The sequence below is a fragment of the Polypterus senegalus genome, chromosome 6 (assembly GCF_016835505.1).
Source record: "Polypterus senegalus isolate Bchr_013 chromosome 6, ASM1683550v1, whole genome shotgun sequence".
In the NCBI taxonomy this organism is placed as follows: domain Eukaryota; kingdom Metazoa; phylum Chordata; class Cladistia; order Polypteriformes; family Polypteridae; genus Polypterus; species Polypterus senegalus.
Genome location: NC_053159.1, coordinates 105479744 through 105492813, shown reverse-complemented (window position 1 = coordinate 105492813; position 13070 = coordinate 105479744). Strand labels below are relative to the sequence as shown.

At 37.8% G+C, this 13070-nt stretch overlaps 1 protein-coding gene across 2 annotated transcripts in view; it reads left to right on the top strand.

The window, feature by feature from the left end:
* Positions 1-335: 335 nt before the first annotated feature.
* The window catches only part of LOC120531361 (vascular endothelial zinc finger 1-like), a 61935-nt gene continuing 49200 nt past the window's right edge, over positions 336-13070 (top strand). For both annotated transcript variants that reach the window (XM_039756689.1, XM_039756688.1), the window contains exon 1: positions 336-662. In XM_039756689.1, coding sequence (XP_039612623.1) covers positions 630-662 — 33 coding nt within the window. In that variant the 5' untranslated portion in view covers positions 336-629. The remainder of the gene's footprint in view (positions 663-13070) is intronic.

Here is a 13070-nt window from a genome sequence, read left to right as displayed (position 1 = left end):
ATATCAAAGAGGCACTTCACATATGCTGCTTCTGCAGAAAAAAAAAAATCTCGATTCAGTGATACATACAATTTTTGTCCCCTGAAGCTAAAAACAAACAAAAAAAATCTTATATATAAAGATCCATCATTAAATTGATTCATTACAGCACATTCCAAAACAAGGCCTTATGAATTGATATTTGTTTGCATCCAAAAATATAAAATGACCCGGGCGACCCCGAAAACAAGCTAAATACGTTAAACCAAAATCTGCCACACAGTAAGAGGCGCGCAGCGGCGCGAGGAGGACTAGCGACCATCTTCCAAGCTACGGACCTCCGGATCCGAGGCAAATAGGGGAAACTGCCGTCTTGCCGAACGTCCACAGTGTCCGGCCAGTGTGCCAAGAAATGTCAGTCTCAGTGGCTTCGATTTCACTGCACAAAGTTTACCCGGGGTTCGGCACGGTGTCATTCGCTGATACGGTGGTGTACTATTAGCGACGCTTCGCCTATGTTTTGCTCTCCCCGCGGGCCGCTTAATGGTGCAGTCCGGGTTACAGGAAGTTGTAGCGGCTGCCATGTTGGGCTGCTTTGTTGTCGGCGCTGCTCGAGTTCCTGTGGGTCCCTGATCTGAGTGGCGGTCGCGATGGAGCCGAGCTGGAGCACGTTCTTATTCCAGGTAAAGAGCGTGGCCCGGGGCGAGGGCGGCCCGCCACGGAGGTGGGGAGCAGGGCGGTCACCGGCTGGAGGCACCTCTCCCGGGTTTGGCGGGGCGAAATGAGGTAGCCGGGGACAACAATAGTGCATAAACCCGGGGCTTCCAGCTGTGCAGAGCGAAGTCTTTTCTGCAGCCGGCCCGCTCTCTGTCCACTAATTTATTTACCCGTTTTACTCCATCGTCGCGATGCGAAGTGTGTCTTTCTACAGTAGGTAAACTGCAAAATAACGGGAGGGGATAACTGTTTCTGTCCTCTTTGGGATGAGCGGTATTTTCTTGTTGCGATTTGCCGCCTGGCTCGTTTCGGTAGGGTTTATCTGAAGCGTCTGTCAGTCCCCGGTTTTGCCTGCGAGTGCATCCGCCTACCAGATAGCAAGCTGAAGCTTGAGTAGCAAGCGATTGCTGCCGGAAACGTACTGTGAGCCAGTTGTTTATTTTTGAATCGATGTAGAGATAAATAATGATTTATTTGTACATGGAGAACGTGTTCTCCAAGCGACTGTTTTTAATACTATTAATTTAAAAAATGAAGTGGTAGGGGAGTCGCCCGACGTGAAAAAATGTGAATAGGCCCGTGCTGTATTTTAAAATAATTAGCTCTCTGATTACTGTAGCGGTTGGGCTTCATCTTACAGCTCCGTTTTCCCCCCAGCTAAGCTGCCCCGTCACAGATTTGTTAAGGCGCTGTGATTTGTAAGACGCGCAGCCTTTAGTTAATGAACTAGGGGGATGAAAGCGGCCCGTTGATTTGAGATGCGGGCTTCTGGTGATATAACTGCGTGCGATTGGCTGCTGCTTGCGGTCCGGCCTATTCTTTTACTCCCGCCCCTGATTCACATCTGGTGAGTGCGGACTTCTGCGGCCCCATCTCAGTGTCTGACCACCGAGGCCGCGAGTCCCCATTCTTCGGAGAACCCTACCGAATTTAGTTCATATAAACTTGAAATTAGTGAACATCTACGCACGCTGCCAAAGTCTTCATCTCAATATTTTTTTTCTGAAAGATGAAATGTTACATGTGTACTTAAAAGATGTAGATCCTTTTTTCTTAATCGTATACTCACCTGGTTTTGTGCTTTGTGCGACGTTATTGCAGTTTGATCCAACAAAATACATTTTTTCTTAAAACATCTAAATTGAGATGATATGATCACATTTTAAAGTAAGGTTAATGCGTGTGGTTCGAAAGATGTATGTAAAGTGCCATAACAGTAATGTAGGCTTCTTTAATATTGTCCTAGCGATTTAAAAAGACGTTAACGGAAATTAGATTTACTTTGATCATTCCTGAGGCATGGTGTGCTTTTAACTTGTGCTGCAATATAGGACCCAGTCCTGCAGATCTAATATTAAATGTGTCATTCCTTTATAATATGACTCCCTTTTTGCACATTTGACAGAAGGTGCAATTTAATGTAGACTAGACAGCAAATCATTTGAAATGATGTAACCTTTTCTAAGCAGCAATTTTTTATGTACTTGCCATTACTTGTGCTAGTGGCAGGAGATGACCACTTGTCGCATGTTGATATGTCACTTGTCCTCTGTCTCACTTTGATTACTTTGCTTTCCAGGATACCCAGGATAGGCTTCTGTCCCTGTAACTTTTCTCTAAGTTATTTGAGTTCAGCAGCTTTGTTTTTTTATATAATGTCTGTCTATGTAGTGAACTCAATTCTAATGTCTTTTACAGGGTTGATGCATTGTACAGTACATATGTTGATGTATTTTTAGAATTGCATCTCAGACAGTTAAGTAACTTGCATAGGGTCATACAATGGGCCAGAGGCAGGAATTGAGTTGGCAGCTGTTTAAGAGTTTAGTTTGTTCACCACTAAACAACACTGCCTGCAGGTGTTTAATGGTTGGATAGAGATTTCATTTACATGGCAAACTTTCACAAAGCAATATAGTTAAAAGCACCCAAATAACAAACTGTATCATAAGTTAATTTAAATGTATTATTAAACACATGAAAATTTCCTGAAACTTTTCTTATAAAGGAAGACATACGTAACAGTTAGACCTGTTAAGGCGATTAAAGAGCGCAGTTTGGTCATCAGCATTGACCACACCACAAGTTATCTGCTTTGACTGCTGTTTGCTGTATAACCTCATTCCCAAAAAAGTTGGGACACTGTAAAATATAGAATAAAACCAGAACGTGATTTTTTAAAATTTATTTAAATAAATATTTAATAGAAAATAGAAAAAAGACAACATATCAGATGTTGAAACAGAAAGTTGATTATTCCGTGAAAGATATTGGATGGCCGTGATCTTTAGGCTTCCATGTGGCACTTCATTAAAAACCAACATGACTCTGCTGTGAAAAGCTCTGCATGTACTCAGGAATACTTCTGAAACCCAGTGTCATTGAGCATAGTTCATTGCTGCATCCACAAATGCAAGTTAGAACTCTACCATGCAAAAAACAAACTGTATATAAACATGGCTTATTTAAGATGGCCTGATGCGAAGTAGAAAACTGTCCCTTGGTCTGATGAATCAAAATTTGTATTTATCTTTGGAAATCCTGAATGACACGTCCTCCGGGTTAAAGACAAGAGGGACCTTCCAGCTTGTTATCAGTATACAGTTCAAAAGCCATCATCTGTGATGGTATGGGGGGTGCATTAGTGGACATGGCACGGGTAACTTTCACATCACAAACGTCACCGTTAATGCTGAATGCTATATACAGTACAGGTTTTGGAGCAACGTATTCTGACATTCAGAAATCTTTTTCAGGGAAGACCTTTTTTATTTCAGCAAGGCAAAGACAAACCATATTCTTTACAAATTACAATAGCATGACTCCGTAGTAAAAGTGTCCAGGTACTAAATTGGCCTGCCTATAGTCCAGACCTGTCTCTCAGTGAAACATATGACAAAGGAGACCCTGAACTGTTGAGCAGCTGTAATCCAATATCGGGCAAGAATGGGAAAACATTTTAATTTCAAAACAGCAATTGGTCTCTCAGTTTCCAAACTTTATAGAGTGATGCCTAAAGAAAAGGTCATGCAACACAGTGGTAAACCTGCCCTTGTCCTAACTTTTTTGAAATGGGCTTCTGGCATCAAATTCAAAATTCTCACTTCCAACATTTGCCATGGTGTCTTTTTACTCTTTTCAGTTAAGTATAGGTTTTGCATGATTTGCACATCATTGCATTCTGTTTTTATTTACATTTTACAGTTTTGTTTTTTTTTTTAAAATGGGGTTGTAGATTTCCATGGTTCTGCAAGTGAAGAAATGCTTCCTGTATTTTGTCTTGAATGCACCTCCACTTAATTTGTTCCTGCATTGTGGAAACCTTAATTATTCTTAATCAAAGCACATGTTTTCCATGTTTGAATTTCGTGCTGGTGTATCTTCCAATTGGAATTTTCAACATTCTGGTTTCTCTTGAAAGTCTTAAGTTTAATATATGCTTAAATTAGGCAAACCAAGTGCTTGATTCTGTGTTTCTTTTTTTATTCTCAGTGATGTGGTAGTGTTGAATTCGTTTTTTCTGTTTATACATGGTTAAACTCGGTCGCCTCAAAGGTTTTACTGAAGAATTTTTTTCAATTTAACCAAAAAATTCTTTTTGTTTTCTGTTTTGGATTGTTTCCTCCTTATCTATATGACATCATCTTGCCATACTAGGTTATATGTTTCTAAAAAAAAATATTTTCTAAAATAATAGGCATAACCAGGTTTAAAATTCAAAATACAGACTTTTGAGGGAAAATAAAAGGCAGATTTTTTGCTTCAGTTCATACTCATACCTACTCAAACATAACATGACATCGTGCCAGCCTGTTACTCTAGTTTGCTGTTTTGTGTACCTCTAACTTGGATTTTAATTTATTTAGTTCCTAATCTTGTAATCTTTTTGTTACACATACCATATTTGGAGTACTATTATTGTTTGAAAGAATATATTGAAACTGAGTTTGATTTGGTGTGGAAGTTAAAAGGCTCAATAAAAGTCAAGTAAAATTTAAATCCAGTAATAGTTAAGAATTATTTAGAACGCATGGCAAACTCAGCTAAATTAGACTATTTATTAGTAGAGGGTTCATCAAGTGGCCTTATTTGTATATTTCATATTCATAGTTTCTGAAGTGTTTGATTTTCAATGCAGTATTAAAAACATTTGCAAATTGCATTTTATTTTGATGCATTTTATTTCATGTATATGTAAGATTATTTTTTTTTAATTCTTTTTCTAGTATCATATTTTGGCAATTATCTGTTTGGGAGAATTTTTAGAAATAAGTGTCAGCTTGTTTATCCCACCATCCATTTTCTAACCAGCTTTATCCAATACAGGGATGCGGAGGCAGTTCTGGATTATGACTTTAGACTAAAGGAATTTCGCTTATTTTTTTTGGACAAAAGGTTCCAGATCAAGAGTGTCAAACTCTTTTTGTTGAGAGTTAGGCTGTTTCACGCCATTAATCAAACATACTGATTTGTAGATTTCTGCATGCTGGTATCCATCCAACCATTTTGTAATTTGCTTTTTCAGTACAGATTTGTGATGATTGGGATTCAGTGCTCATACATATAAAGTGCTCAGTTTCTTCTGTTTTCCAATATGAGTTGCATTTAGTATGCCAAAAATAGTTCTTGGAAGATAATATCTTACAATGAGCATAGACAGAGGTTTACTGAACTTTAACACTGGCTAAATGTGCACCTGCATTTCTTTACACAGTAGCACTCCATGTCAGGTTGGATCCCACTAATACAAACTCAGGTATGAAGCAGAGCCATGCGCAATTTTACATATTTCAAGAGAATAGTATTAGAAAGTAGATGTCCAACCAGTTTTCTGTAAATATGGTACATTTTTCTTTTAAAACAAATTATCATTGTTTTCTTTATTCAAGATACATTTGCATCACGGCTCTGGCAAGTGGCACATAAAATTACGGTCCAAGTTACTTTTATATGTTTTTGTTTGACCAAATGGTGCATTGGATAGTAAGAACCTGTTAAACATGTTAAGGGTGATTCTTTTAATACAGTCTGAAATAAGTTTTCGCAGCATGAATTTTAATAGGAAAAAATTAAGACAATGTGGATTATGTCTTAAGTATGGAACAGTACACCAACTCTATTTTCTTACAATAATATTTGAGGGGTTATAAGTTTGAGTTTTTAAAAGTTACAGTGTTGTGAAAAAGTATTTACCCCTTCTGTTTTTGTTTTTTTTTTTATTCATAATACAAAATTTGTTTGAAGATTAGAAACAATTATGAATACAGGAAACAACCCGAGTAAACACAGTACACAGTTTTTTTTAGTGATCTTTTGATGCACTGAGGGAAGAAAGTTCACCATCACCTGTATTATCCATTGAAAATTAATTGTCCCTTCAGTCAGTCTATCATCCAGTGAACCAAATTTAAAAAACTTGTTAGAGTATAAACGCCCTGTTTTGATTGCTGTCAGCCTTATTGAAAATAAACATCACTTTAATTGAACCTTTTCACCAATGTGAAGTTGGCTAAAAGGTCTCAACAAGTAACACACTTGCCTGTACCAAAAGAAATTCCTGAAAATTTGTGAAAGTTACTGAAATATGGGAAAGGGTTACAAAATAATCTTTAAAAACCTGGGACTGCAGCGAACCACTGTAAGAACCATCACCACCAAATGAACAAAACTTCGAACAGTTGTAAATCTGCCTAGGAGTGGCCAGTCTAGCAATTTTACTCCTAAGAATGCACTTCTGCGAAGTCATAGAAGAACTAGGGCAAACATTTAAGGAACTACATTACACCCTTAGGAAGGCAATGGGCAAATATGGTATCCATGGGAGAGTTGCAAGGCAAAAAATGAAACAAAACACTGCTGAACAGGAAGGATTGAAAGGCGCATATAACACTTGTCAGAAAACACTTTGATTATCCTTAAAACATTTAATAGCATATGGAATGATGAGTCAAAGGTGTACTTTTTTGAAGATGTGGATCTCGTTACATATGGCTTAAAGCTAACACAGCTTTTCACAATAAAATCATGCCCACAGTTAAACATGGCAGTGGTAGTATCATTGTGTGGGGATGCTCTGCAGCTTGAAAGCTTGAGCGACTTGCCATAATTGAGGGAAACGTGAATTCAGCTGTCTAGCAGAAAGTACTGTAGGAGAATGTACAGTTATCGGTGTGCTGATGCACACATGGGGTTAAGCAGCAGAACACAAACAAAAACCCAAAACCAAGTTCACCTCTGAATAGCTGAAAGAAAAAAAAAAACACACACACACACACACACACACAAAAACAAAATGAAGGTTTTGGAGTGGCCTAGTCAATGTCCTGTCTAGAACCTTCTCGAGATGTTGTGGCAGGGCCTTATGTGCTATTCGTATCCGAAAACCCTCCAGTGTGGCTGAGTTTTAAAAAAAAAAAAAAAAATCTATAAAGAAGAGTGGGTCAAAATTTTTCCAAAGTGATGCCAAAGACTAACCTGTTACTAGAAACCGTTGATTGCAGTTGTACTTGCTAAAGATGGCACAACTAAGTATTAAGTTTAGAAGGGCATAGGTGTTTATAAACTTTTCCCCCCTTCTATAAATTTAATCATTTTAAAACTGTGTATTGTGATTACTCGGGTTGTCTTTTATATTAAAACTAGCAAAATACCCGCGCTTCGCAGCGGAGAAGTAGTGAGTTAAAGAAGTTATGAAAAAGAAAAGGAAACATTTTGAAAATAACGTAACATGATTGTCAATGTAATTGTTTTGTCACTGTTGTGAGTGATGAGTGTTGTTGTCATATATATATATATATATATATATATATATATATATATATATATATATATATATATATATTTACACACACACACATAAACATATATATATATACATATCTATACATATATACATATATACATACATATATATACACACAAATACATATATACATACATACACACACACATATATAAACATATATACATATACATACATATCTACATATATACACACACAGCTATTTCGTATCAGTGCAATACGCTGCATTTGTTAAAACGGATGACTCCCGCCTTACGCAAGTCTGCGTGGATATTATGAACTATCGATTTGTTCAAGTTCTATTTAAATTTTAAATAGAAGGAATTTTTATTTAGTCGACAGAAATATCTTTGGTAGGAATGGTAAAACAGACAGGAATATTATTCGTGAATAAATCAACTCAAACCTTAAACAACTTATAATATTTTGCTCTCCATAAAAATATATCCTGTCTAAATTATACAAGTTAGAAATAAAGTAAACGTTAAAAGAACAAACATTCAAATTTCTTTACTCTTATGTAATTTTATATAAAAAATAAACTTAGATTTTAAATATCCCAAAAGATTTTGCTCTCCATAAAAATATATCCTGTCAAAATTATACAAATTCAAATATGAACATGCTGCATAACAAAACCTGGAAATATAAATAAAATGTGTTCCTTTCAGCAATAACAAATCAAATCATTCAGTTGTCTTTGCTCATATGTCATTTTAGAGCTGGACGCCTGGCATCTTTTTTTGGCCACAAGTTCGTTTCTGTTTGGTGTGAGGTTCTGTGTTGTGGAGATTCTCAGGATGGATTGCAGGTGCTCATCAGTGAGGCGACTCCTGTGTGCTGTTTTGTTAGTCTTTATCACTGAGAAGAGCTTCTCACACAGATATGTGCTACCAAACATGCACAAGGTTCGAGCCGCATGTAGACGGACTTTTTTTGTTCTTCAAAGTCACCAAAGCGCCGCAAACTCAGTGCAGTGCGCCAGTTTATCAGCAAAGTGCGATTTGGGAACACCGTAGTGACGACTTGGTTTAACATTACTTGGCAACAGGGAAAGTGGGGCAAGGTGCACTGGTGCATTTGTGTCTCCCATAAAAGCAGCTTCACTTGAAATCACTTTGTGATTGTGCACGGGTTAAAACGTCCGCTGAAGTGTCAGATTCTTATTTAATTATGCTGCTTTCTGTATCTTCTGCATTGCATTCAGGTTACCCTGATGTTTTATCTCATAGTGCCGCCTTAGATTAAATTCTGTAATTACAGCCACATTAGCTCCACAAATGAGACACACGGGTTCAGTAAACATATACTCAGCCTCCCATCGGTTTTTAAAGGCTCTATTTTCAGAATCAACTTTTCTCTTCAGCATCGTGTGAGCTAGCTTCGCAATAACTTGTTCGGCAAGGCAGCTGAAGCGCTGCATTATGGGATCTGTAGTTTATTGTGTTACCAGCGCTTCATATACCCGGCTTTAATAACAATAATACAGTATATAAAATGATCTCGGGGCGGATATAATTACACGCCGGCCGGATGTGGCCCGCTGCCCTTGAGTTTGACACATATGGACTAAATAGAACTTGAAAAGATATATTTTTTCAAATGTGATCGCAATTCAAATAGAGTTGACGCAAGACTACAGCCTGCATCCATCCTCCCTCGCTCTTACTTTTTACCGCTCATCTAATGAATACACTGAGTATGGCTTTACCAAAACAATCATTGATGGTGAATAAAGTATCCATTATTCGAGTATGTAGATCGGCATATATATATATATATATATATATATATATATATATATATATATATATATATATATATATAGATATACCCGCATCGCAGCGAGAAGTAGTGTGTTAAAAAGCTAAAAAAGAAAAGGGAACATTTTAAAAATAACGTAACATGACTGTCAATATACAGTATTTGTTTTGTGAGTGTTACTGAGTGTTGCTGTCATCAAGGATTTGATTATCATTATTTCTTTCAATCAGGTTCGTATTTGTAGGATGTGTTGTGTTCAAGTTACATTCCGTGTTTGTCAATCGCTGTAAAGATGACAGGTTTCATTCATCGATTCGCTTCTTACTGCATCAATAAACAGCTCGCCTTCTTCTTTATCTGAGACCTGACACACTGCATGCACGGGTTTTTTACACTGTCTTCCTTTAGCGGACATTGACTTTTTCCACCGTGTGCTTTGTTTCCGCAGTAGCTGGATTTATGAATATGCTTATCAGACGCCTTCATATTTTTGCTGCCTTTTCAATTGTGTAATTCGGTTTTGTTCAGCTCTTTGGAACTGTTGCTTTTATCTGTGCACGCGCCAGTTCACGGAGCCGCCGTGTACATGCATCGAAGGTTCCCAGCTGTGCTGGTGCCATCTCGCTATGTCCATGGCTGTATTTAATGTTACCTTAGTCCTGGCACTTAAAACTTTCTCTCGCAGTTTCGCTGAGTTTGTGTCAAACACCACCCTGACCATCTCATCTTCCTCTCCATAAGCACAGTCCTTCACCCGTGAATATTTAGTGGAGTTTGCTATTGGATTGCCGCTGACGGACGGCCTTATATGGGCAGGCACTAAATTACAAACGCCAGCAGCAGCCTGTCTATGAACTTAATTTAAAGTGTAGGTTTACATCGTGCTTTGTTTCCGAAGTAGCAGAACTCATCAATATGGTTGTATATGTCACTCGCTCGCTTCTTATTGTTTCGCTGCCTTCTCAATTATATAATGCATGTTTTCTTCAGCGCTTTTTCGAGGTCTTCCTGGTTTTCTATGTACTGCGTGATTACGTGGGATGCGTGATGATGTCACACGAAACTCCTCCCCACGGCGTTCAAGCTCATCTCCATTACAGTAAATGGAGAAAAACAGCTTCCAGTTATGACCATTACGCGTAGAATTTCGATATAAAACCTGCCCAACTTTTGTAAGGAAGCTGTAAGGAATGAACCTGCCAAATTTCAGCCTTCCACCCACACGGGAAGTTGGAGAATTAGTGATGAGTGAGTGAGTGAGTGAGTGAGTGAGTGAGGGCTTTGCCTTTTATTAGTATAGATAATTTTTTTTGGAGATCAGAAACATGTTATGAATTAGCAGAAGTAGAAGAAATCAATAAGAAGGCAAATACTTTTTAACACCACTCTGTATTTGTGTATATTAGTGGACCTGGAGAAGGGTGTTGACCTTTGTCTTTGAGGTATGTAGTAGATGTCACTACAGAGGTATGGGGGTGCTGTTGTGTACCATTTTGTCTCTGTGTCAGTAAAAGGAAACCTATACAGTGAACCCTCGTTTATCACAGTTAATCCGTTCCAGACTCTACCGTGATAGATGAATTTTCGCGAAGTAGGATTCTTTATTTATAAATCGAATATTTTCACAGTTAGAGTATAGAAAACCTGTTTACGACCTCCTAAATACATTTTTTAACATTATTAGAACCCTCTAGACATGAAATAACACCCTTTAGTCACCATTACACTCGTATTACCCAATATATTAGACAAAATAAGAGAAAATAAGACATATTAGACGATACAAATATCATATTACTAGGCACACTCGCCTTTTAAGGTGACCGACTTTTATCCTCAATTTGTGTGCGCTCCATGTGTACATCAGGCATGTAAGTGTAGAGAATGAGAACATCAAAGTGCCCATTCATAACATCTCCCTAAAACCTAAGGTTTTTTTTTTATCCCCTCAAGTGCCTGTCCAAAGTCGTACAATGTCAGCCCGAATCTGTACTGCTAAAGACGGAGTTTCATGCACTAAATAAGCTATAGATGAGAATAAGCAAGCACCATCTACCCTGATATTTACTACGCGGTGAGGCATTTGTACTCCTTCAACATTAATTATTTCCAGAGACATAATTTGGTCTATTTTTCCAGCGCATCGCGCACAAAAGCAAGTGAACGATGACGGCATCAGAACTCTGCTCACATCACGTCGCTTCGTACCTCAAGCCGCAAGTAGTAAGTCTGTAATAAGCGGAATACCACTACGCTTTGCACTCACGGGACGGAAGGAAAACGGGGAAACGCTTTTATATAGTAGATTATTGTACTGTACATTTAATTGCACACAACCACTAACCTATGAATGCACAACCTCAGTAGGAGAGTCTTCAGAGGTGGTGCAGTATCTTCAGCAGGTGCGTTGTTGTCTTCAGTGAAGAAGTACTAGGAGTAGGCAGTGGGTGTCTGGGTGCGCGGCTGAAGAACATCTTGATAGGCAGTTGCTGGTGCTGTCTTTTCATATGCGTGAGGAGGCTTTTGTAGGGTATTGCCATCTTTAATCATATCCAAGAGTTTCACCTTCTCCTGGATAGTAAGCATCTTCCTCCGGCGCTTAGTTTTATTGTCAGAAGGCTTAGAAAAAGCAGCACGTTTAGGAGCCATCGTAGGGCTTAGATAAAATTTCTCAGAAAGCGCATGCGTAGTGACGTAAGCGTGTATGAGAAAAAAATCGCGATAGAGTGAAAAGTTGAAGCGTGATATAGCGAGGGATCACTGTAGCTGCATTCTTGGCATTAATTCAATTTAAGGTCAGTAAGAGACCACACCATGGGAGTGTTTAGTCTTCTCTCCTGTTTGTAATTTTCATGCATAGGCTGACAGGGTACACTTGAGCCTTTGGGGACCTATATTGTCTATACTACAGGTAATTTTTGACTTCATCACACTGTTATCTCTGTTGTACCATGAATTAGTCGGGATCTCTAATTTTTAGGTTACAATTACTTAAATATGTAACAAAGAGTCTGAAACATAACAGACTACACTTTAATTATCTGCCTGGGTTAACCAGTACTTAGGGCTTGTGTTTTATTTTAACCCTGTACCTGTATAAGTTGATAAAAAAAATGGGTTACAAAGTGAGTTGTAGTGGCAGAAGGAAAAATGCCGAATCTCGTTGGTTTGTTGGTGACTTGCTGCTTTCTTAAGATTTATGGTTAGATCAACAGAAAACATTTCTTTGGCATGCAAGGCACTTTAATCATTTTTGTGAGCAAGATATCTTATTAAAAGCAAATATTTCAGTTTAAATGATGAATTTACCTCTTAGTAAAAGCAATTTTAATTGAAAGCAGCAGCAACTACAGGTCATCAGTAAATACATTATAAGTAATTTCCTAAAATGTTTAGTAAGAGCATTGTCTGAGCTCTTGGGCTCACAGATTAAAAATTACTTGTTCAGTTTGGCCTTTGTTCTTGGAGGCATTATGTTCACAGGTGTTTAGTTGGAGCACTAGCACTTTTTTCTTTTTTGCAAAAGGATTTTTTTTTAGAAACAAGTAAATATCCAATGACAGTTGGTGTGAATGCTTCTTGATTAGAATGCATGTCAGAATAAGTTGTATGTGTAATAATAATTATTAAAATTTATAGTTTTATTAGGTCATGTTATCTCAGTCAGTGACAGTCAATGTGCACATTAGACAAGTTGTAATTCCAAAAAAAGTTCTACATTTAATTTGTAGGATGTATTCAAAATGTAGGCCCAGTGGTGCTGTAATAGTTTAGCCACAGTTTATAATTGTCTGATCGCCATTTTTAA